Source organism: Hipposideros armiger, unplaced genomic scaffold, assembly GCF_001890085.2.
Source record: "Hipposideros armiger isolate ML-2016 unplaced genomic scaffold, ASM189008v1 scaffold_213, whole genome shotgun sequence".
NCBI lineage: Eukaryota > Metazoa > Chordata > Mammalia > Chiroptera > Hipposideridae > Hipposideros > Hipposideros armiger.
In genome coordinates, this window is record NW_017731563.1 from 904,811 (window position 1) to 926,970 (window position 22,160).

At 37.0% G+C, this 22,160-nt stretch overlaps 1 protein-coding gene across 16 annotated transcripts in view; it reads left to right on the forward strand.

Annotated features, from left to right (window-relative positions):
* Positions 1 to 22,160, forward strand: part of WNK1 (WNK lysine deficient protein kinase 1) — a 152,206-nt gene that overhangs the window by 71,971 nt on the left and 58,075 nt on the right. For all 16 annotated transcript variants that reach the window (XM_019654100.1, XM_019654101.1, XM_019654102.1 and 13 more), the window contains exons 2-4: positions 4,394 to 4,566; positions 15,267 to 15,487; positions 16,656 to 16,813. In XM_019654100.1, the coding sequence (XP_019509645.1) occupies positions 4,394 to 4,566; positions 15,267 to 15,487; positions 16,656 to 16,813 (552 nt within the window). The remainder of the gene's footprint in view (positions 1 to 4,393; positions 4,567 to 15,266; positions 15,488 to 16,655; positions 16,814 to 22,160) is intronic.

Consider the following 22,160-nt stretch of genomic DNA (forward strand, 5'->3'; position numbering starts at 1 on the left):
GCAGCCTACGCCGTTGCCTGCAACTCATGGCAGCTCAGCTCCAGATTGAGCTGTTGTTCAGCATCTTAGCTGTAGAGGGCAGTGTCACTGGCCCTCATGTGGGATCTGAACCGGGGCCCTCTGGAGTCCCAAGCCAGCTCTTAACCAACTGAGCCACTTGGCCGGCCCCCTTTTTTTTTTTTTCAGTGGATAGTTTTGGTGACTGACTGCTTGACTTTATTTATTTATTTTTTTTAATAGATGTTCAGATATATACCAATCTCACCTATATACCTAGCCTCCAAGACTTGTATGGTCAGTTCGATATGTACATGTGGTTTGTGTTCATCTCTGATTTCTGGAGCAGGGGCTGAGACCTTGCCATATGTCTTTGCATCCCTGCCTCCTTTAGACTTTAAAGTTTAACAATTTTTTAAAAAAATGAAGAGGTAATAAGCATATTAAATATAATAGAGAGAATTAGCGAACAAGAAGGTAGATCTGAGAACTTGGCCCAGAAGATAGCAGAGAGAAAGAAATGGAACATTAGATAGAAGTTAAAAGATATGAAACACACACACACACACACACACACACACACACACACACACACACACACACACACACACACACACACACACACACCCTAACCCTCCCTCACACATAACACCTACAAACACACATGTAAAATCTTAGAAAGAAGAGTATGTAGAATGGGAGGGGGCAATATTCCAAGAGATAAGAGTTAAGAATTTTCCTGACTTAGACAAATACTTGAAACTTTTGGCTTACAAAGCACAATTAGCCCCATTGTGTATACATAAAACTAGATGTGTGGTAGTGAAGATGCAGAACACAGTTAAAAAAGAAAAAAGTTTTAGAGCAACCAGAGAGAAAATAGAGATGTCAACAGCTACAACAGACACCAGAACACCCTGAAACACCATGTTAAAAGTGCTGAAAGAAAAATAAACCAACCTAGGATTCTACATCTCTTTAACCTATCATTCAAGAGTGATGATAAAATAAACATTTTCAACAACCTAGGATTGCACCACTAATGGATGTTCACTGAGAATTTTGAAAAATGTATTTCGAAAGTGAAGAAAATTAAATTCAGAGAAGGGATAAGGAGCAAAATGGAATATTGAACAAAGATATGTAGGTAAATAGAAGTCAGCATGTACTGTTTAATCATTATAATGGTGTCTACTTAAGAAGTAATAAAATAGGATAGAACTAAAATATTTAGGGAAATAATGTATAAGATGGGGAGGGATAATTAGAATAGTGATTATATGTCAGTAAAGTTTTAAAAATTAATACATTCTACTTGGGGGAAAAGGTTACACGTATAGCTATACAGAACATTTATACTATCTCAGTGTAATTCCAAATAATATGCCTTTAATTAATTAAAATTTAATCTACTAGTTTTAGTTGGCTTATGCTGTAATTTCTCTGTTATAAAAAAAGTCTTCTCATTAGGAAAAAAAACAAGATAACTTAGAATATAAAGTTGGGAAGGTTGTTACAGACAGTGATCCTACCAGGTATGAATTATTTTAAAACTAGCAATTAAGAAAGTATGATATTCCTTTATAATAAACTAGTAATCTAGTGAGGTTATATATAAAAAAAGGAATCTATGTTATTAGTGCAGGAGTAGACAGACCATTGGAACAGAATACAGAAATAAAACTACACTTATATGGAGAGGATGGATTGTTCATCAAATGGTATTAGGTTATTGGTTGATATAGAAAAAAAGTAGCAGTCAGTTCTTCTTTTACCCAAGCAATAAATTCTGAAGGCAAACAAAACAAACTTATATTTTAAAAAGGAAAAGAAAAATTATAGCCTCAATGTCTGAAAGAATTACTGAAGATATATAACCCACCCTACCACAAAGTAAAAGATAGACAAGTTGAAGTACGGTGAAATGAAAACATCTGTAAATCAAAGGACATCATAAGCAAGGTGAAAATAAACCACAATTGAGAAAAGATATTTGTAACTCATAATACCAATAAAAAATTAGTATCCAGAATATATTAAGAACTCCTGCAAATAAGATAAAGCAACAAATGATATGATTGGGCAGCTCACAGAAGAGGAATCTCAAGTAGTCTGCAAAGAAACAGCAGATTTCTCAAGCTTATTATTGATTCTGAAAATGTAAATTAAGCAACAGGATGTGACCTTATCAAATTGACAAAAGTGGATGTTTGGTAATACCAATTGCTGGTGACCATGCTACCTGGAGAGTAAATTGGTACAGTCCCTTTGAAAAGCAATTTGTTGATTCCTATGAAAATTTAAGATACCTTTACCCTGTGATCCAGCAATTCTGCTTAGCCGTGTATCCTAATAGGCTTTCTTAATATTTTTTTGTACCTCAGATCTCTTTTGAAGGCTGGTGAAGGCTAGCATAATGTTTTGCTTTAAGTTCATGTACATAGGATTATAATGGAAACTATATTGAATAGTTAACAAAATTTTTTAAATTTGTGATATGGTATGCATTATTTGTACATACTAATAAAATCTGAAAAATCTAATTGCTATTTTGAGATAATCTGCAACCACTGTTATAGGATATGAAAATATCTATGTCTGTTGGTCACAAAAATCACAGGTACTACTGAATACTATTAGATGTATACATTCATAATTGAAGGAAATATTAAATTTCAATTCATGGTTAATGAAAAATAAAGATTTGTTTTCACACATGTTCATATATACCAGCCTTAAAGGGATTTGTGTACCCCAAGTTTAAGAACCCGTGTCCTATAAACACTCTTAAATGTTTATGTCCAAGGAGATTAACATATGTAACATCATTGCAGTATTGTAGTAGCAAAAATAAAAGGGGGGAGGGGAACCACCTAAAAGTTTATCAGTAGGAGATTATATAAATTGTAATCTAGACAATGGATAACATAGCAGTGATAGTGAACGGAGCCAAGTTATAATAATATGGTAGATATCTTGTAATGTCTCCTTGTATAACATGGGTGACGGTAAGCACTACTGAGTGAAAAAAACAAGCTTCCAAAGACTATATACTCTCTAACATTATTTTATGACATTTTAACATTTCATATGAAGTGCAAAAACCCATATTGGAATGGTATATGCAAATTCAGGGTAGTGATTATTCAAACTTAAGGAATAGTGATGAGAAGGACAATCTAATTACATAGGGGCTTTGGGCCGGCCGAGTGGCATGGTGGTTAAGAGCTGGCTTGGGACACCAGAGGGCCCCAGTTCGGATCCCACATATGAGGGCCAGTGACACTGCCCTCCACAGCTAAGATGCTGAACAACAGCTCAACCTGGAGCTGGTCTGCCATGAGTCCCTGGCGACTGCGTAGGCTGCAATCCCTGCTGCAGTGGGTTGCCATGGGCTACCGTGTGTAGCCAGCAGCCACTGTGAGCGGCCGTCCAGAAGCCGGCGACTGATCTGCCTCGCCCGGGAAGAGCCCAATGATGGGGCCAACTTGGGCCAGTGAAGCAACGTCCTCCACAACTAGACTGAAGAACAAAAGGACAGCAACTTGTCTGTTCCCCTTCCCCCAATTCCCCAGTGCTGTTCCCATTCCCCAATTCCCCAATAAAAAAAATAAATAAATCTTAATTACATAGGGGCTTTAAATTATGTCTGTAATGTTTAATGATTAAACAGTATCATGGACACATTATTGTATGCCTGGAATATTTTGTTAAAGGAGGTGTTAGTACATGTTTCGACAGAATATTGATATGACAGAGATAGTTTCAATTTTAATTTACAGGGCAATTCAGAGTTTGTGTGTATTGGACCTTGTCAAGGGGAAAAAAACAAATTGATTTTTCCCAGTTCATCTCAGATAGGAAGTAAGAGAATTAACCTGTGAAGTGCCAAGTGCTTTACATATGTGATGAAAGCATACCTAGTAGATTATTTAATTCTTGCAACAGTCCTATGAGGTGAAGATATATATTCATAAAGGAAATTCTAACCAAAGCAAAGACAGAACTGGAATTTATATTTAGATCTTTCTGCCTCCAAAACCCATACTTGTTTCATGTTATTAAATGCCTCTAGCCATAGATGACTTATTTTGGAAGTGGTAAGTTAACTGCACCTACAAAATGAGATTGTATCTGAGGCATACATTAACAGTGATGGTGATATTAAAATAATCTCAAGCATGACTTTTATAATCCAAAGTTTTCTTAAATACACTTTAGCCTGTTCTCATACTCACATGATAGGCTAATGAAGTTATTAGTAACCTTAGTGTTATAGGGTTCCTGTTTTATTTTGTTGATCATTATGGTTTGATACATGTTTACTATCTAAATTTAACTGTAGCTTGGGGTTTTATTATTTTAAACCACATTCTGTTTTGGTTTTTTATTTTAGGATCGAAAGTTAACGAAGTCTGAGAGGCAGAGATTTAAAGAAGAGGCTGAAATGTTAAAGGGTCTTCAGCATCCCAATATTGTTCGATTCTATGATTCTTGGGAATCCACAGTAAAAGGAAAGAAGTGCATTGTTTTGGTGACTGAACTTATGACATCTGGAACGCTTAAAACGTAAGTCCATCAATATTATAAAAGCTGACCAAGAAGTATGAGAGAACTTGAGTTTTTTCATTTCAGGCCTTACCAATCCTACTTCTGTTGCCCTAAGAAGGGAACAGTCCCTCCAAATGTTAGTATATTAGCACATTTTTCTGTGATGAAGTCCTCTGGTGTATAAAGTGATTTGATAATTATTTATTCTAAGTATTAAAATGAGAAGTTATTGCAGAATAAACCTAGTTAGTTTAAGCCATAGTACTTGGTGTTTCTAAAATTCAGTGGCTAAGGGATAGAAATCAAATGATGACAAGGTAGCCCTCTAGTGGTGAAAATGAGGTTGAAACTTATTGAAAAGCTTTACCCGTTTACGCTTATTTTATTGGGCACTTTTATGCTGCATTTATTCAACTACTGTATCAAATGCACATTGTATTGTGAAAATTATCACTAGGTAATTTCATTTCCCATATCATCAGAAATTGAAGCCAAACAGCTAGACCTGTCATCCCTTTCAGGAATATAGATAGGTCAAATGCAGAAATTCCCTGTTCCCTATTATAAAGAGTAATAAGGTAAGAGTTGGAGTATTTCTTTGGAATTGCAGGTCTCTTAGAGTGGCTGTTTGTACTTGGGGAGAAACTAGTGTAAATTACCTGGTATCAATTTTTTATTGTGGAGGAATTCAATTTTTAAAAATTGTCTCTGTAGAGTATATTTATTGTTTATTGCTTTCTTTAGTTGATGCCCCTGAGCTCATTAATCCTAGATGTTTGAAACATAGCCTTGTATCTCCTGGATGTACTCACTTATATACGCTCTTGGATGCTTAAAACTAACATGTTGAAAAGCCCACAGATGGTAACACCCTTATCATAGTCATCCAGGCTTCTTGTTATGTCTGTTTCTTCCACTAGACTGTGCTCCCTAGCACTATGCCTGAAATGTGATAAATACTTGAATGGATTAATGAGAATCATGTGATAGTAGTTTTGTGTATATCTGCATCTTTACGTTCTTCCCACTGGTTTGGATACTTAGTGGGTTGTCAGTAGTCCAGCAGGCAAATCCTACAAGAGTACCCTACAATAGTTGACTTGTTTTAAAAACTAATGAGGGGCTTGGGTGACAGTGGGCTAAGCCCCTGTGGGATGACCTCCCCCTGCCAACAAACTAAAATGTGGAATATAATAAAATCTCCTTCAATACATATCCAGGCTTCAAAGAAAGAAAGAGTAAACCTCCAAATAACAGGCAAAGCAGCAGTAACTCAAGGCCTAAACAGGAGCTGATGCCCTGGCGTTCTATTGGGATTTCATACCACTATGGACTTGAGGGCTGGATACTAGAGTTTTAATGTCCATGCCAGCACTAAAGACCTTAGAACTTAGTAGAGAGTGGAACTGGAACTTAGTTGGTGTCAAAAAACGGAATTATCCATGAAAGGGAGAACTCTACTCCAGCCAGTGAAAGCTATAAGGAATTTTGTCCCTCTGCCCAGGACTTTGGATGGAAGAGGAGTCCCTATGAACAATAGAAATCTCAGCCTAGGTCATATGCTGATGGCTCTAAAATATAAATTTATACTACCTACTTGATGCAGGAATTCCCAAGCCTAAGAATGAATGAACATTGTGATTTTTCTAGAACCCTACAAAAATTCCCAGGGACATTTTCACACTTCATTGGTCATAGTATCCAGGGACAAAGCAGTCTCCAGTAAAGGTGACCTAATAATTTAATTACAAAACACATCAGTAAAGATGAACAAATACAACTGGAAGATAGCATCACAGGAATTAAAGATACTATAGAAAACTCTGAATATGATTACAAAATAAGTATGCAATTATAAAAAGATTTCAGTAGAGATGCATGTAGTATAAAGTATATACAAACTTACAAAGTGATAAAAGAAGGAATAGAAAACGTAATGAAGAAATAGAACTTCGTCAGAACAAGTTTAAGCATAATTAGAAAATATCCAGAGAACTAGAAATAAGAATAAATTATTAAAATTAAGACTTCAGTGATTAGGTTAAACAGCAGACTAGATTGAATTGACAAGAATAAATATAAAAGTCAGAAAACAGAAAAAGATGGACAATATGAAAAAAGACAAGACATGGAATAAGAAGACATTAGATTTAATTATCACTTTAGATGGAAAGAAATGAAGAGAATGAGGAAAGACAATATTTGAGAAGAGGATGGCTCAGATTAAGGATGTATATGTAGTCCTAAGTAAATAGATTTAAAACAAATCTGTTTTCATAGCTGGAAGAACAGAACAATTAGGAACATTGGTAGCATTTGGAGAGCCAAATGGGCTGAAAGGGATGGGAATTAGTTTGAAATTATATGCTTTTTGGACCTTTTGAGTTTCTACCTTTGTTTCACATATGTATAAATATTTAAATTGAAACAAACACCCATACCTGAAAAATAAGATGGGAATATATGGGTTAGAAAATTTGGTACAAGTGATAGAACTAAAGTTAGATTATTTTTTAATTAAGGTGAAATTCACTAACATAAAATTAACCTTTTTAAAGTGTACAATTCAGTGACATTTAGTACATTTACATTGTTGTGTAACCACTACATTTATCAAGTTCCTGAACATTTTCATCACCTTCTGAAGAATGCCACGTACCCATTAAGCAATTACTCCCTATTTTCTTTCACACCACAGTGTATCTTGGTCAAGAAGAATTGCTTCTCTTGCTGATTTCAAGATTCTCTCCTTGTCTTTGGCTTTCAACAGTTTAAATCTAATGTGTCTCATAGTGGATCTCTTTGCATTTGTCCTTGGATTTTGTTGAGCTTCCTGGATGTGTAGATTCATGTCTTTTAGCAAATTTGGAAAGTTTGTGGTCATTATTTTATCAAATATTCTTTTTACTCCTTTTCTCTCTTCTTATTTGGGACTCCCATTTTGTATATATTGATCACTTGGGTGCTATCTCTCAGGTCTCTTAGGCTCTGTTGATTTTTCTGTTTTTTCTTTCTATTCCTCAGATTGGATAATTCCAATTGACTTGTCTTCAAGTTTGAAGTTCCTATATTCTGCCTGCCCAAATCTGTTTTTTAAACCCTTTATTGAATTTTTCATTTCAGTTATTGGATTTTAGCTCCAGAATTTGTTTGGTTCCTTTTTACAGTTTCTGTTTATTGATATTCTCTGTTGAGCTAAAATTTCCTATACTCTAATATTCGGCAGCCATTGTTCTTAGCATTTAATCTTCCAGTTTTGTGGGAAAGGTACCCTAATTAACCCCATTTAACCATGAGTTGGTTGTCAGTTTATATTAAACATTTCAGCACTGAAAAGCTGATTAGGAGCTATGGTTATGAGGCTGGGGCTTTTCAACTACTAGGCTTTTCTTCAGTGTGATTGGGCATGAATGAGCTGTAATGAAATACTCAAAAATGCTGTATCAAGAAAATCATTTATCTATCTGTCTATCTATCTACCTACCTACCTACCTGCCTACCTACATATTTTGTCTTTTCTGCACTGATGATGCCTGGTTGTCACTTTTCTTTTTTGATTGTGATGGGTTTAGATAATATTCCTATTTTTTAAATAACACTTCAATTTCAAATTATTTTTAATTTTTTTGAAGGAGGCATAGTTGACATACATTATATTAGTTTCAGGTGTACAATATAATGATTTAATATTTGTATATTATTGTGAAACAATCAGCACGATAAGTCCAGTTAATATCTGTCACCATACAGTGACAGAATTATTTTTTCTTATGATGAGAACTTTTAATATTACTCTTAGCAACTTTCGAATAACTAATACAGTATTATTAACTATAGTTGCCATGTTATACATTATATCCCCATGACTTCTTTATTTTATAACTGGAAGTTTGTACCTTTAACTCCCTTAGCCATTTTGCTCATCCCACCTCTGCCTCTGGCAACCATCAATCTGTTCTCTATATCTATGAGCTTGTTTTTTTGTTTGTTTCTTTGACTTATTTCACTTAGTGTAACGTCTTCAAGGTTCATTCATATTGTCACAAATGGCAAGATTTCATTCTTTTTTTATGGCTGAATAATAGTTTTTGTAATTTTTATTTTGATAGCAGCTGAGCAGACAATAGCACTTCCTCCTGACTAGGTTAATTTTGAAGGTCTTTATCAAAGTAATAGGATTTAAATAGGCATTAAAGGATAGATAGAGTTTCTGTAAGTGGAGAGGTGCTATGGGAATTGCATAAAAATAAAGAATAAAAGGATAGCTGTAAGTTAACCTTTCGGTTAAAAACAACATTTATAAAGAGGAATAATGACTAAAAAGGTTCCAGTATATATGTTAGAAATAAAATGTAGCGAGTTTTGAATGCGGGGCAAAAGATTAGTCTCTGCTTTAATTTAAGGATGGTAGGGAACCATTGGAAAGATTATGATCCAGGGCCGGCCGAGTGGCACATTGGTTAAGAGCTGGCTTGGGATGCCAGAGGGCCCCAGTTCGGATCCCACATATGAGGGCCAGTGACACTGCCCTCTACAGCTAAGATGCTGAATAACAGCTCGACGGAGCTGGGCTGCTGTGGGTCGCCGGTGACGGTGTAGGCTGCAGCCCCTGCTGCAGTGGGTTGCCATAAGCTACCATGTGTAGCTGGCAGCCAGCGTGAGCAGCTAGCAGCCGCCGTGAGCGGCTGTCCAGAGGCCGGCGACTAATCTGCCTCACCCAGGAAGAGCGCAATGATGGTGCCAGCTTGGGCCAGTGAAGCAACATCCTCCACTACTAGACTGAAGAACAAAACAACAGCAACTTGTCTGTTCCCCTTCCCCTGATTCCCCAGTGCTGTTCCCCTCCCCCAATTCCCCAATAAAATCTTTAAAAACAAAAAAAAAGATTATGATCCAGCAATGATACAATGCATTGAATAATTCTGAAAACAATTGAGTACCTACTATGTGCCAGGGACTATGTTAGCATTCCTTTAGAAAGACTTATCTGATGGTAGTGTACATAACAGTTTAGAGATAGCATAGCCAGTCAGGCAATAGCAGTAGCTCACGCATAGGAATTTAGTTGCTATCTCTGTCTTGTAATAGCTGTGTTACCCTGGGGTCACTATCCTCATCAGTTAAAAGAAAACTTAATACTCTCTACAAAAGTAGAAGTGACTTTGGTTATTAGCATTACCTGAAATGTATGCCAGGTCAAATGTTTTAAAATCCAGTGTGTTTAAAATTGGACTTCATGAAAATTAAAAACTTGTGCATCAAAATATATTATCAACAGAGTAAAAAGGCAACTCACAGAATGGGAGAAAATATTTGCAAATCATATAACTCAAAAGGGATTCATATCTATATAGAGAAGTCCTTAAACGTAACAACATTAAAAAAAAAACTTGATTCCAAAATGGACAAAGGACTTAAATAGATGTTTTTCGAAAGAGGGTACACAAATGACCAACAGGTACATGAAAAGATGCTCAAGACCACTAGTCATTAGGAATACACAAATCAAAACCACAATGAGACACCACCTCACACCTGTTAGAATGGCTATTATCAACAAGACAAGCAATAATAAGTTTTGGCAAGGATGTGGAACTACCATATGATCCAGCAACTCCACTTCTTGATATTTAACCAAAAGACATGAAAACACTAACTTGAAAAGATGTATGTACCCGCATGTTCATTTCAGCATTATTTATAATAGCCAAGACATGGAAGCGACCTAAGTGTCCATCATCAGTGGTGAATAGATAGACGATTATATATAAATATAATGAAATACTATTCAGCCATATGAAAGAAGGAAATCTTGCCATTTGCTTGTGACAAGATGGATGGACCTTGAGGACATTATGCTAAGTGAAATAAGTCAGACAAAGAAAGACAGATACTGTATGATCTCACTTATACGTGGAATCTAGAAAACAAAACAGAACCCCCCCCCCAAAAAAAAACAACAAAAACCCGAACCAACAACAAAAAAAACAAAGTCATAGATACAGAGAATAGACTGTTGTTTGCAAGTGTGTGCAGCGGCGGTGGGGGTGGGGGAGGGAGGTGAAGGTGAAGGGGAGTGGTGGTGGCAGTGGATGACACTGTCAAAAGGTACAAACTTCCAGTTATAAAATAAGTAAGTCCTGGGGATTTAATGTACAGCTTGGTGACTATAGTTAATACTACTGTTGTATATTTGAAAGTTGCTAAGAGGGTAGATCTATAAAGTTTTTATCACAAGAAAAAAAATTGTAACTGTGTGGTACTGGATGTTAACTAGACTTATTGTGGTGATCATTTTGCAATATATACAAATTTTGAATCATATTATACACCTGAAACTAATATAATGTATGTCAATTTTATCTCAATTAAAATAATTAATAGATCCATATGATCCAACAATTCCATTTTCATATGTATACCCAACAGAATTCAGGAAGGGTTTTGAAGAAATATTGATATACCCATGTTCATAGCAGCATTATTCACAATAGCTGAAAGGTAAAACAACCCAAATACCCATCAGTGGAAGCAAAGTGTGCTATATATGTGCAATGAAGTATTTTTCAGCCTTAAAAGGGAAGGAAATTCTGATACATGCTATAGCATGAATGAAACTTGAGGACATTATGCTAAGTGAAATAAGCTAGTCACAAAAAGACAAATACTTTATGATTTCACTTATATGCAGTACCTAGAGTAGTCAAATTTATAGAGATAGTAAATATATTGGTGGTTGCCAGGGCCTGAAGGTAGAGGGGAGTGGGAAGTTATTGTTTAATGGGCATACAGTTTCAATTTTGCAAGATGAAGAGAGTTCTGGAGATAGATGGTGATGATGATTGCATAATAATATGGATGTACTTAATACCACTTAAAAATGGTAAAGTTTATGTTATGTGTATTTTATCATAATAAAAAAGGGGGAGGGGAATCCAGTGTATTGAATTTTCTCAAAAAATAGAGGCAAAGAATCAATGTCCAATTCACTTTATGAAGCCAGCATACCACTAATACCAAAACCTAAGATATTATAGCAAAAGAAATTTACAGAGTAATGTCCCTCATGAATATAGATACAAAAACCTTTTACAAAATAATAGCAAATTGGCTCCACCAGTCATCATACATCAGTACCAAATAGGTTTTATCCTAGGATTACAAAGTTGGTTTAGCATTGAGTGAAGCAGTGTTCACAGAATAAAGGACAAAAAAAGCATATGATCATTTCAATAAATGTGGAAAAAATATTTGACAGTGCAACATCTAGTCATGACTAAAAACATCATAACAAACTAGAAATAGTAGGGAACTTCCTCAAACTGATGAACAGGAGCATCCACGGAAAAACCTATAGCTAAAGTCATACCCAACCATTTCTCCCTGAGATTAGGAACAAAGCAAGGATGTCTGTGTTCACCCCTTATATTTGGTATTGTAGAGGCCCACCATTGCAATAAGGTATAAAAACAGGGAAAAACTAGTAAAAGTTATAAAAATTAGCAAGGAAGAAATAAAACTGCCCATGTTTGCAAATTATGTAGTTTTTTATATAGAAAATTCCAGTGATTTTAAACAATTTTAAGAAGGTTATAAGATACAAGGTTATTATATAATAATCTGTTATAGTTTATATACTTCATTATTTTATAAATGTGGGAGAGACACAAGCCAGCCTCAACTTTTCCCCAACATTTTATTGTAAAAATTTTCGATTACACAGAAAAGTTGAAAAAATTCTACACTGAACACACACGCACTGCCTAGATTCTCTAATTTATTGACTTTTGCTGCATTTGCTTTACCACATGTGTCCATCTAATCATTCTCCTATCAGTCTATTTTAATTTTATTCATCTCAAAATTAGTTACATTAGTATGCTTCACTTGTAAATACTTCAGTACACATTTCATTGAAGTTCCAATATTTGCATGCTTTATTTTTCCTTACGGTAAAATTTAACATACAGCGAAAAGCATAAATTGTAACTATCATTGGATGAGTTTTGACAAAGACATTTACTTGTGTAGTCAAACTCTGTGAAGATATAGAACATTTCCATCACCTCATCTTCCCAGGCAGCCCTTCTCCTCACCCTTCAAGAGGTGACTATGTTTTTACCTATTTATTTTTTAAGATTTTATTGGGGAATTGGGGGAGGGGAACAGTGTTGGGGAAGGGGACCATCCAAGTTGTTGTTCTTCAATCTTCGTTGTGGAGGGCGCCAGTCGCCATCTGGCTGCCCATTGGCAGCTTGTGGCCTCTAAGCTCAAGGTGCTGTGTTCCATCTCAGTTGCGGATGGGCGTAGCCACCATCCCATGCAGGAGTCGAACCAGCAGCCTTGTTAAGAGCGCAGAGTCTATCCACTGAGCCATACAGGCTGCAGCTCAGCTCAAAGTGCCGAGTTCAGTCTTAGTTTTTAGATTGCCATCGGACAGGCAATCTTGTTGTTACACCGGCTGAGCCATCCTGCCACCTGTTGGCAGCTCGGCGGCAACTCAGCTGGGCGCAGCATCACTGGCCCATGTGGGAATTGAACCGGTTGCCCTGTTGCTCAGAGCTCGCGCTCTTAAGCCAACTCTTAACCAACTGAGCCACTCGGCCGGCCCTGTGTTGATTTTTTTTTTTTAAACAATACATGCAACTTTCAACATTAGTGTTCTTTGTGAAATGAAGGAGAATTTAATTTTAGTTCCTGTATTAACTTTTTAGTTAAACCTGAGTGTGTGTGTGTGTGTGGGTATGTGTGTGTGTTTAAAGCAGTTGTTCTGGAGATTCCATTTATATCCTTACCTTTTCACAATATGTTTTGGTTTGGTACTGTACAGTTGCATGTAAAATAAAGGAAACTTGCAAAAATACAGTTTCATTTATCCATGGTACATATTCTTCATGCTATAATTTTGATATACTGTATGTTATATTTATATATTCTATAGACCCTGTAATGCAGTTATAAATTTTTCTTTAATTAGTCGTATATATTTTTTAAATAATAAGAGGAAAATGTAATCTTTTATATTTACTCTTTTAGTGCTCTTCATTTTTTCCCCTATTTCCAGATAAAATAGGCATTGGAACTCAGCCTCAAAGCTTGATCTTCCTTACAGTGGGTAGTGTCAGCCGAAACTTCTGTTCCCTTCTGTTAGCTGGGCTGCTTGGAATCTGCCCCACATACACGTATTTCAGAGGTCAGCCAGAGGTTTGGGCAGAGTGAATATGCAGAATATGAGGCTCCCCTTCTGTACCTCCTTTCTGGGATTTCCCCATTACTTTCTAGATCTCTGTTGTCCAGTAGAACTGTCTGTGGTGATGGGAATGTTCTGTAATTTGCACTGCCTACAATGGTAGCCAGTTGTCACTCACAGCTGTGTAATGTGGCTGGTGCAACTGGGAAGTGGAATGTTTTATTTTGTTTTTTTAGATTTTTTTTATTGGAGAATTGGGGGAGGGGAACAGACAAGTTGCTGTCCTTTTGTTCTTCAGTCTAGTTGTGGAGGATGTCGTTTCACTGGCCCATGTTGATATTATCATTGCGCTCTTCCTCTCTCACTGGCCATTGGAAGGCCGCTCATGGCAACTCACAGAAGTGCATGCCAGCTGCCGGCCAGCCCCACTGCAGCCTATGCCATCACCAGTGACTCACGGCAGCCCAGCTCCAGGTCGAGCTGTTGTTCACCATCTTAGCTGTAGGGGGCGCAGCGTCACTGGCCCTCATATGTGGGATCTGAACCCGGGGATCTCAGGGCTGCTCAGAGATGACGTCCCAAGGCAGCTCCTAACCAACGTGCCACTCGGCCGGCCCTGGAATGTTTTATTTTAATTAGTCTACATTTCAATATAAATATTCGCGTTTGTCTAGTGCAGCGGTTCTCAACCTGTGGGTCGCGACCCCTTTGGGGGTCGTACGACCGTTTCACAGGGGTTGCCTAAGAAAACAAAAAGATATTTACATTGCGATTCATAACAGTAGCAAAATTACAGTTATAGAGTAGCAACGAAAATCATTTTATGGTTGGGGGTCACCACAACATGAGGAACTGTATTAAGGGGTCACGGCATTAGGAAGGTTGAGAACCGCTGGCTCTAGTGGATACTCTATTGAATAGACTAGTATTGAAGAAAGTTGTAGTGGACAGCACTGTTCTAGATGCTGTGGTCGTCTTGAACTCTGTCCTTATTTTTCTCAACTAACAAGGCCTCAGGTTTCTGTTCAGGTTTGAGCTGACCTGCACAGTCAGACTGGAGCCCTTCCTCAGCTGAAAAGGTATAGGAAGTAGGAAGCTCTGAGCAGTGCTTTTCCTTTTTTCTCAGGGGAACTCCCTTCCAGTTTATGCCTGATTTTGACTGCTCTCCAGAGCCTTCAAGTAGTTGTTTTTTATGCATTTTTACTAGTTTATAATTATATCTGCGTCCAATAGGAATTGCTCCACTATTTACCAGAAGTTGAACTCTACCTCTTACCTTTAAATCATTTCAGTAGTGACTTAATTTTAAGAACCTTTTTTGTGCTCTGTTATCAGAGTTCGCTTACCAACCACTTATTATCCCATCCCCTGTAACCTTACTAAGAGTATCATGAACCTGTAAGGTTACTGAATCTTAATATTCTGAATTTGATATTCCCATCTCAGATATGCTAGAATTTAATGGAATTCTTCAAAGCAGTAAACTCATATCATTGATAACCTGTTTGGTATACCTTGCTTTTTCCAGGTACCTGAAAAGGTTTAAGGTGATGAAGATCAAAGTTCTAAGAAGCTGGTGCCGTCAGATCCTTAAAGGACTTCAGTTTCTTCATACTCGAACTCCACCTATTATTCACCGAGATCTTAAGTGTGACAACATCTTTATCACTGGCCCTACAGGCTCAGTCAAGATTGGAGACTTAGGTCTGGCAACCCTGAAGCGGGCTTCTTTTGCCAAGAGCGTGATAGGTATGTTTCAAGTGTACCTTGCAACCTAACTGGCTTTCTGACATTCCTTTTATTTAGAAACCTGACCCTGTCACAGTTTTTATTATGCAAAGTAAGCCTTCAAAAATTCATAACTTGAACCTAGGAAGCAGCCAGCTCTACTTAGGAGATACGGAGTTCTCTATACTTCTAGAATCACCTTGAAGACTATCAATGTCTTTGTAAAGTTATATAAAGAGAAGTAAGGTGAATGCTTAACAAAAGTTTACATAACTATAAATCTTGTTGGTCATTCTGTCAATACTTAGTATTATATGCTAGTATTTATATACTAGATATAGTGTGTTATTGTCTACCTAAAAGAAACTGTAGTTTAGTTTCTAAAAAAGTCTGTTGGATATATAGGTATATTAAAAAATGTCTGCCTATTAAAACTTCATTTTAAAAATGAAAATGAGTTCATTCTGAAATTTTGGTTTTATCAATTTTTTTCTTACTCTTTAGATGTTATGATATGTCTAAAACAAGAATTTTCAACTTCAGTACTATTGACATTTTGGGTTAGACAATTCTTTGTTATAAGCGCTGTCTTGTGCATTGTAAGATTATTTGGCAGCATCCCTGGCGTCTACCCACTAGATGCCAGTAGCACACCCCGGTCCACCTCCCTTCGGTTGTTACAACTGAAAATGTCTCTGGAAATTGCTAAATTTTAGCCTTACAGGTACCATACAGTAGAGGGCAGACAAGTATTTTGATCTTTTACTCCCATCACCCTTTCTTACAGGTAGATGCCATTATATCTACTTTCTTCCTTACTAGTTTCTTATCTTTTCCTTCCATTTGTTTTCAGTATGAGTTATATCAGTTTATCTTTTATCCAAGACTCTATTTTGACATTGTGTAACAGTAATTCTTTAGAAATAGTAAATAAGGACACTTGACCCTGCTCCACTTTCTTTTATAAAGGCCTTATAGTGGAAGATCTATAAGATACTTGATGAACAGGCTGACTAAGAAGATTTTGTTCCTCTTCCCCCTACTCTTCCTCCCTCCCTCCTTTTCCTCCCTTCAATTCTCCTTCCCTCCTACTTTATGCTCTCTCACAGGTTAACCCCTCTGCTGCTTCTCCCAGTGAGTAACAGCAGCTTCTACTGGCATTGAGTCTGAATCATTCTTTTAATTTAAGGTACTCCAGAGTTCATGGCCCCTGAGATGTATGAGGAGAAATACGATGAATCTGTTGACGTTTACGCTTTTGGGATGTGCATGCTTGAGATGGCCACATCTGAATACCCTTACTCAGAGTGCCAAAATGCTGCGCAGATCTACCGTCGGGTGACCAGTGTAAGTCTCCCCCTCACTGTCGAGTGACCAGTGTAAGTCTCCCCGTCACTGAGTGGTGAGCTTAGGTCACATCTAAGAAGGAATCCAAGCTGGATAACATCAAACCATGCAAAAGGGAACAATAGTAGAAAGCATACTGAGGCATAGGGGAAGAGGGAGTTGAGTTATTTATTGCTCATGACACAGTGAGAGCAAACATGAGGATGAAAGAAGCACCAGTTTATCCTGGACCCTCCTTGCATTCATTTAAACCTGTGTTCTGAGATATGTAAGTTCTCATTCCCTCTCACCATAAAGCTTATTATCTGAGTTAAAAGTAATGCTCTTAACCCAAGCTGTTTTGTTCAGACTTTTCTTCCCTGAATAGCTTAAAATTGATATACTAATTTATTAAATCATTTATAAGTACACACAATGTTTAAGGTATAAATTCAAACCTTACTCTAGTTTAAATTACACATAGTAGTTCACCTCTGCTGGATATTTTCTAGAGTTGTCCAGTGGAAACCTGAAACATACTTGTTAAGTCCATAACAAGTTTGTAAGAACCACTGTTTCAAAGGCTTGATAAAATTTAGATTAATATTTTTTGCAAGAATAATTAATATGTGGTCCTGTGTATTTCACGTTATATTACATCAAGAGGCACATAGTATCTAATTAACCAATTTTTAGGGTTTATGAACCAGTTTAAGATTTTTATTGGGGAATTGGGGGAGGGGAACAGACAAGTTGCTGTCCTTTTGTTCTTTAGTCTAGTTGTGGAGGACATCGCTTCACTGACCCATGTTGGTATTATCATTGCGCTCTTCCTGGGTGAGGCAATCAGCCGCTGGGCACTGGATGGCTGCTCATGGTGGCTCACAACAGCTCATGCCAGCTGCCGGCCACTCAACACTGGCTGCCAGCTACTCACGGTAGCTCATGGCAGCCCACTGCAGACCCACTGCAGCCCACACCGTCGCCAGCAACTGATGGCAGCCCAGCTCCAGGTTGAGCTGTTGTTCACCATCCTAGCTGTAGAGGGCGTAGTGTCACTGGCCCTCATGTGGGATCTGAACCGGGGCCCTGCTGCTCAGAGCTGGCGTCCCAAGCCAACTCTTAACCAGTGCGCCACTTGGCCGACCCACCCAGTATCCTTTTTAAACCTTCCAACAATGCTGAATGTTGTGATATTGCACAGACTAGGAGAGTAAAGTATGTGTAAGATAGCCGCATATTTAAACATTCTCTTTTATGTCTCTCAGCCACCAGCCTTCTTTGTTGCTCTGGGCTTTATTTCTTAATATGAAGCTGGGGTAGATTTCATTATGTACCAGCTGATAGTGGCTCTTGTTTCGCAGACTGCTGTTAGGGACACTGACTAGGCATTGACTGAGCCATCTCTGTTATCTAGTGATAAGCATCTTTGATTAATCTTGTGAATTTACTTCCTGATCATTTCTCTAAACAAAGGTTGGTACTTAAAATGTTTCAGGGATCATGGAACTTAAGGTTTCTCTATATCAAGTGAAGTCTAAAAATAACTGCTATGTAAAGAAATCAAGTTATAAATATATGGTAGTACCAATTTTTTAAAATGCAGATTTTATGAGTGACCTGTATTAAATTTTATCCCTTTTCCAAACCTAACCCAGCAATATGATTAACTGGTTAAAGTAATGACTAGAATGAGTCAGTGAAAAATACGACTACATCCTATTGATTAAAAAGTTGCTTACCAGTGGCTCTGGGCTAAAAGCAGTAGCTCAGCGCTAAGAGCAATATGCTTCAGACTGTCAGGCACAGCACTGCCACAAGATTAGATAAAAATTTACATAAGCAATTTTTTTTATAAAAGTAAAGAAATCAAATTAATTTGATTTTTTTAAGAAAAGGCATTTGAGACACTGTCTAATAAACAAGTGCATCTTTATTTACAAATGCAAACTCCAGCTCAGTTCAGAAGAAAATCCCCTTCTCAGGTAAAAGAAGTCTTTGGTGTTAGTTTAATAGAACCTAGAAAGACTAATATCACTGGTTCCATATTCTTAGTGTAGTATTTACTATTGTCAGTTTTTCAGTGTTTCGTTCTTTTCTTTTTTGTTTGAGATATATTCACATACCATAAAATTCATCATCTAAATCATTCTAAGGTGTACAATTCGGTGGGTTTTAGTATTTTCACAAGGTTTTGCCATCATCACCACTACTGCCAGAATCTTTCCATCACTCCAACAAAAGAAACCCATACCCATTAGCAGTCACTCCCCATTCTCCTACCACCCAGCCCCTGGCTACCAGTAATCTACTTTTGTCTCCATAGATTTGATTTGCCCATCATGGACATTTCATATAACTGGAATTATACAATATATGTCCTTTTGTGTTATGCTTTGGCTTTGTGTTAAGCTTTTTGTGTTATGCTTTGACTGCATAATATTTTCAAAGTTTGTCATGCTGTGTCATAAATCAGTACTTTATTCCTTTTCATGTATGAATAATATTCCATTGTATGGATAACACGTTTGTTATGCTTAGCAGGTTCTGTTACACCTTAGTTCTGTAGTTGCTTCTTTTTTCATTGTTAACCGCCTGAATCTATAGCCACCCTCATCTCTGGAGAGGGATTGGTAACAGGAAGGAAAATACCATGGTGTCTTAAAAGGATTTGTCCTAGAACCTGATTTATTAGATCTTTGTTTATCCATATTGTGTTCATAGTGTAGCATATGGCACATTGTAGGCACTCAGTGATATTTTGAAGAATAAACCTTTCAGTGAAAGGAATCCTAAATACAGTCAAGTTAGGCACTATGTATGTAAGTTTGGGAGAGTTGAATTCATCCTGCAAAAGAGGAATGAAACTTAGGTCACTTTTGAAATATTAACGAAATTATCCAACTAAAATGAAATTGAATAGTAGCAAGTAGAGACTGAGACACATATAAAAGCAATACATTTTATAGACTAGGAAAAATATTTGATACAAATAGAACAGAAAACAGTAACTTTAATAGTTAGAGTAAAAAATCCAGGACTAGAAAGCATGTGGAAAAAAGTTAATCTGTTTACATGCTCTTCCATCGATTCTCAAATCTCTTAGTTATAATTTCTAAACAACTGGTTAAGTAACTATTATGGGGCTAGGTCTGTGTTTTATTTTTTTGAATTGTTTCTCTATATTTTTTACCTTATAATTACTCGCACTTTGTTCTCTGAGATTTCATTGGGAAAACCAAATCATAATATTACATACTACTCCCTCAAATGTTTCAAGACAATTTCTGATCTCATGAGTCTGACTGAGACCTATCATTTTCAGTTTTTAGTACTGTTCTGTTTAATTTCTTGAGAGAAGGGGCTTATATACATAATTGGAAGAGGGAGGTGTTCAGCAATTGTTTTTCTTGACCTAGAGAAAACTAAGTAAAAACAGAAAACTCATAATTGAACATAAAGAACTTGGCAAGATTATAAGACATTGCAAATGCCTACTGGTAGAGGTTTGAGATTCTGTCCATTGAGATCTTTTGAGAAGGGATCAAGATAGCAGTTACCAGACTTCAGTGATTTAGCTCAGTGGCTCTCAAAATTCTTTGTATCAGGCCCTCTTTATACTTTTAAAAATTATTGAGGACCCCAAAGTTCTTTGTTTACTTGTGTTATATCGGAAATTAACATGGAATTTTATAATGTATTTATTAATTTTAAAATAACATAATAAGCCCAATATATGTTGACATCAATAACATTTTACAAAAAATAAATTTTTAAAAAATAAATTTAAAAAATTTAGTGAGATGAGTGGCATTTTTACATTTTTTAGTCCCTTTAATGTCTGGTCAAAAAAAAGACAACCAGATTCTCATACCTGCTTCTGCATTAAATTTGTTGCAGTATATTGTCTTGGTTTACATGTGTGAAGAAAACCTGGCCTCACGCAGATAATGTCCTTAGAAAGGAAGTACCTTGCAGGCCTCTGAAAGGGTCTTGGGACCCTCAGGGATCTTCATATCATACTTTGGGAATCACTGATATTTAGATCTTTGCTATGCAAAGTGCAATCCCTAGACCAGCAGAATCTACATCTTTAGGGCACTAGTTAAAAATGTAAAATTTTGGCCCCATCAAAGACAGATGGAATCAAAACCTTGCTTTTACAAGATCCAAAGGTGATTCATATATACATTGAAGTGTGAGATGTGTGAGCTGGAACAGTGATCACTTTAGATCCCTTTCAGTTCTATGTACCTAAATTAAAAGGAGGCTAAATAATGTAATACCAAACATTATTTGAATTAATTACCATCCCGTGGTTCATGGAACGTTTTTGCTAGCATTGTAAGTAACCAAATTGACTAAGAAATTTAAACCTATTTAATTGCATTTTTTTTACTTATTCAGGAGTTGCTTTTTTTTTTTTTTAAGATTTTACTGGGGAATTGGGGGACGGAACAGTGTTGGGGGATCGGGGAAAGGGAACAGACAAGTTGCTGTCCTTTCGTTCTTCAGTCTAGTCGTGGAGGACGTTGCTTCACTGGCCCAAGTTGACACCATCATTGCGCTCTTCCCGGGGGAGCTAGATCAGTCGCCAGCTTCTGGACGGCCGCTCACCGCGGCTGCTGGCTGCTCACGCTGGCTGCTGGCTACACATGGTAGCTTATGGCAGCCCACTGCAGCAGGGGCTGCAGCCTACGCCGTCACCGGTGACCCACGGCAGCCCAGCTCCAGGTCGAGCTGAACTCAGCATCTTAGATGTAGAGGGCATCCGAACCGGGTCCCTCTGGCATCCCAAGCCAGTTCTTAACCAATGCGCCACTCGGCCGGCCCAGGAGTTGCTTTTTAAAAAAACAAAATCATAAGTCATGTTGTAGAAAAGATAGAGTAAAAAGATTGAAGAGTTCTTTAAGTCAGTTGGGGCTGTGATAGAATCCTTAGTTTCTAAGTATACTACAGGCATACACTTGTGCTTTATTTTTCCTCTCAGCTGTGAAAATTTAGTACTGTATTATCCATAGTCCATTATTTCTGTGCTGTCAGTTATTATATTTCTTATCTGAGTAATATTGTCTTGATTTCACCAACCTCCATTACCATCTTCTGGCTTCCAATGAAGAATAAAAAGGGCTATGTCCTTTTAATTCTCTAAAGTTTTTCTCATGTTTTGGGTGCTGAGATAAATGTGGGACATTTAAGTAATAAGTACCTAGATTATACGATGATTTATATAATTATATAAACAGTAGCGATGACTTGAAATACGCCTTGAAGTATTGTACTTTCTCTTAAGCCTGTTTGGATGTACGTTTTACTGATTTTTTAAATATGTATGTTAGCATCAGCCTACCTAACTATTGCGTATTTG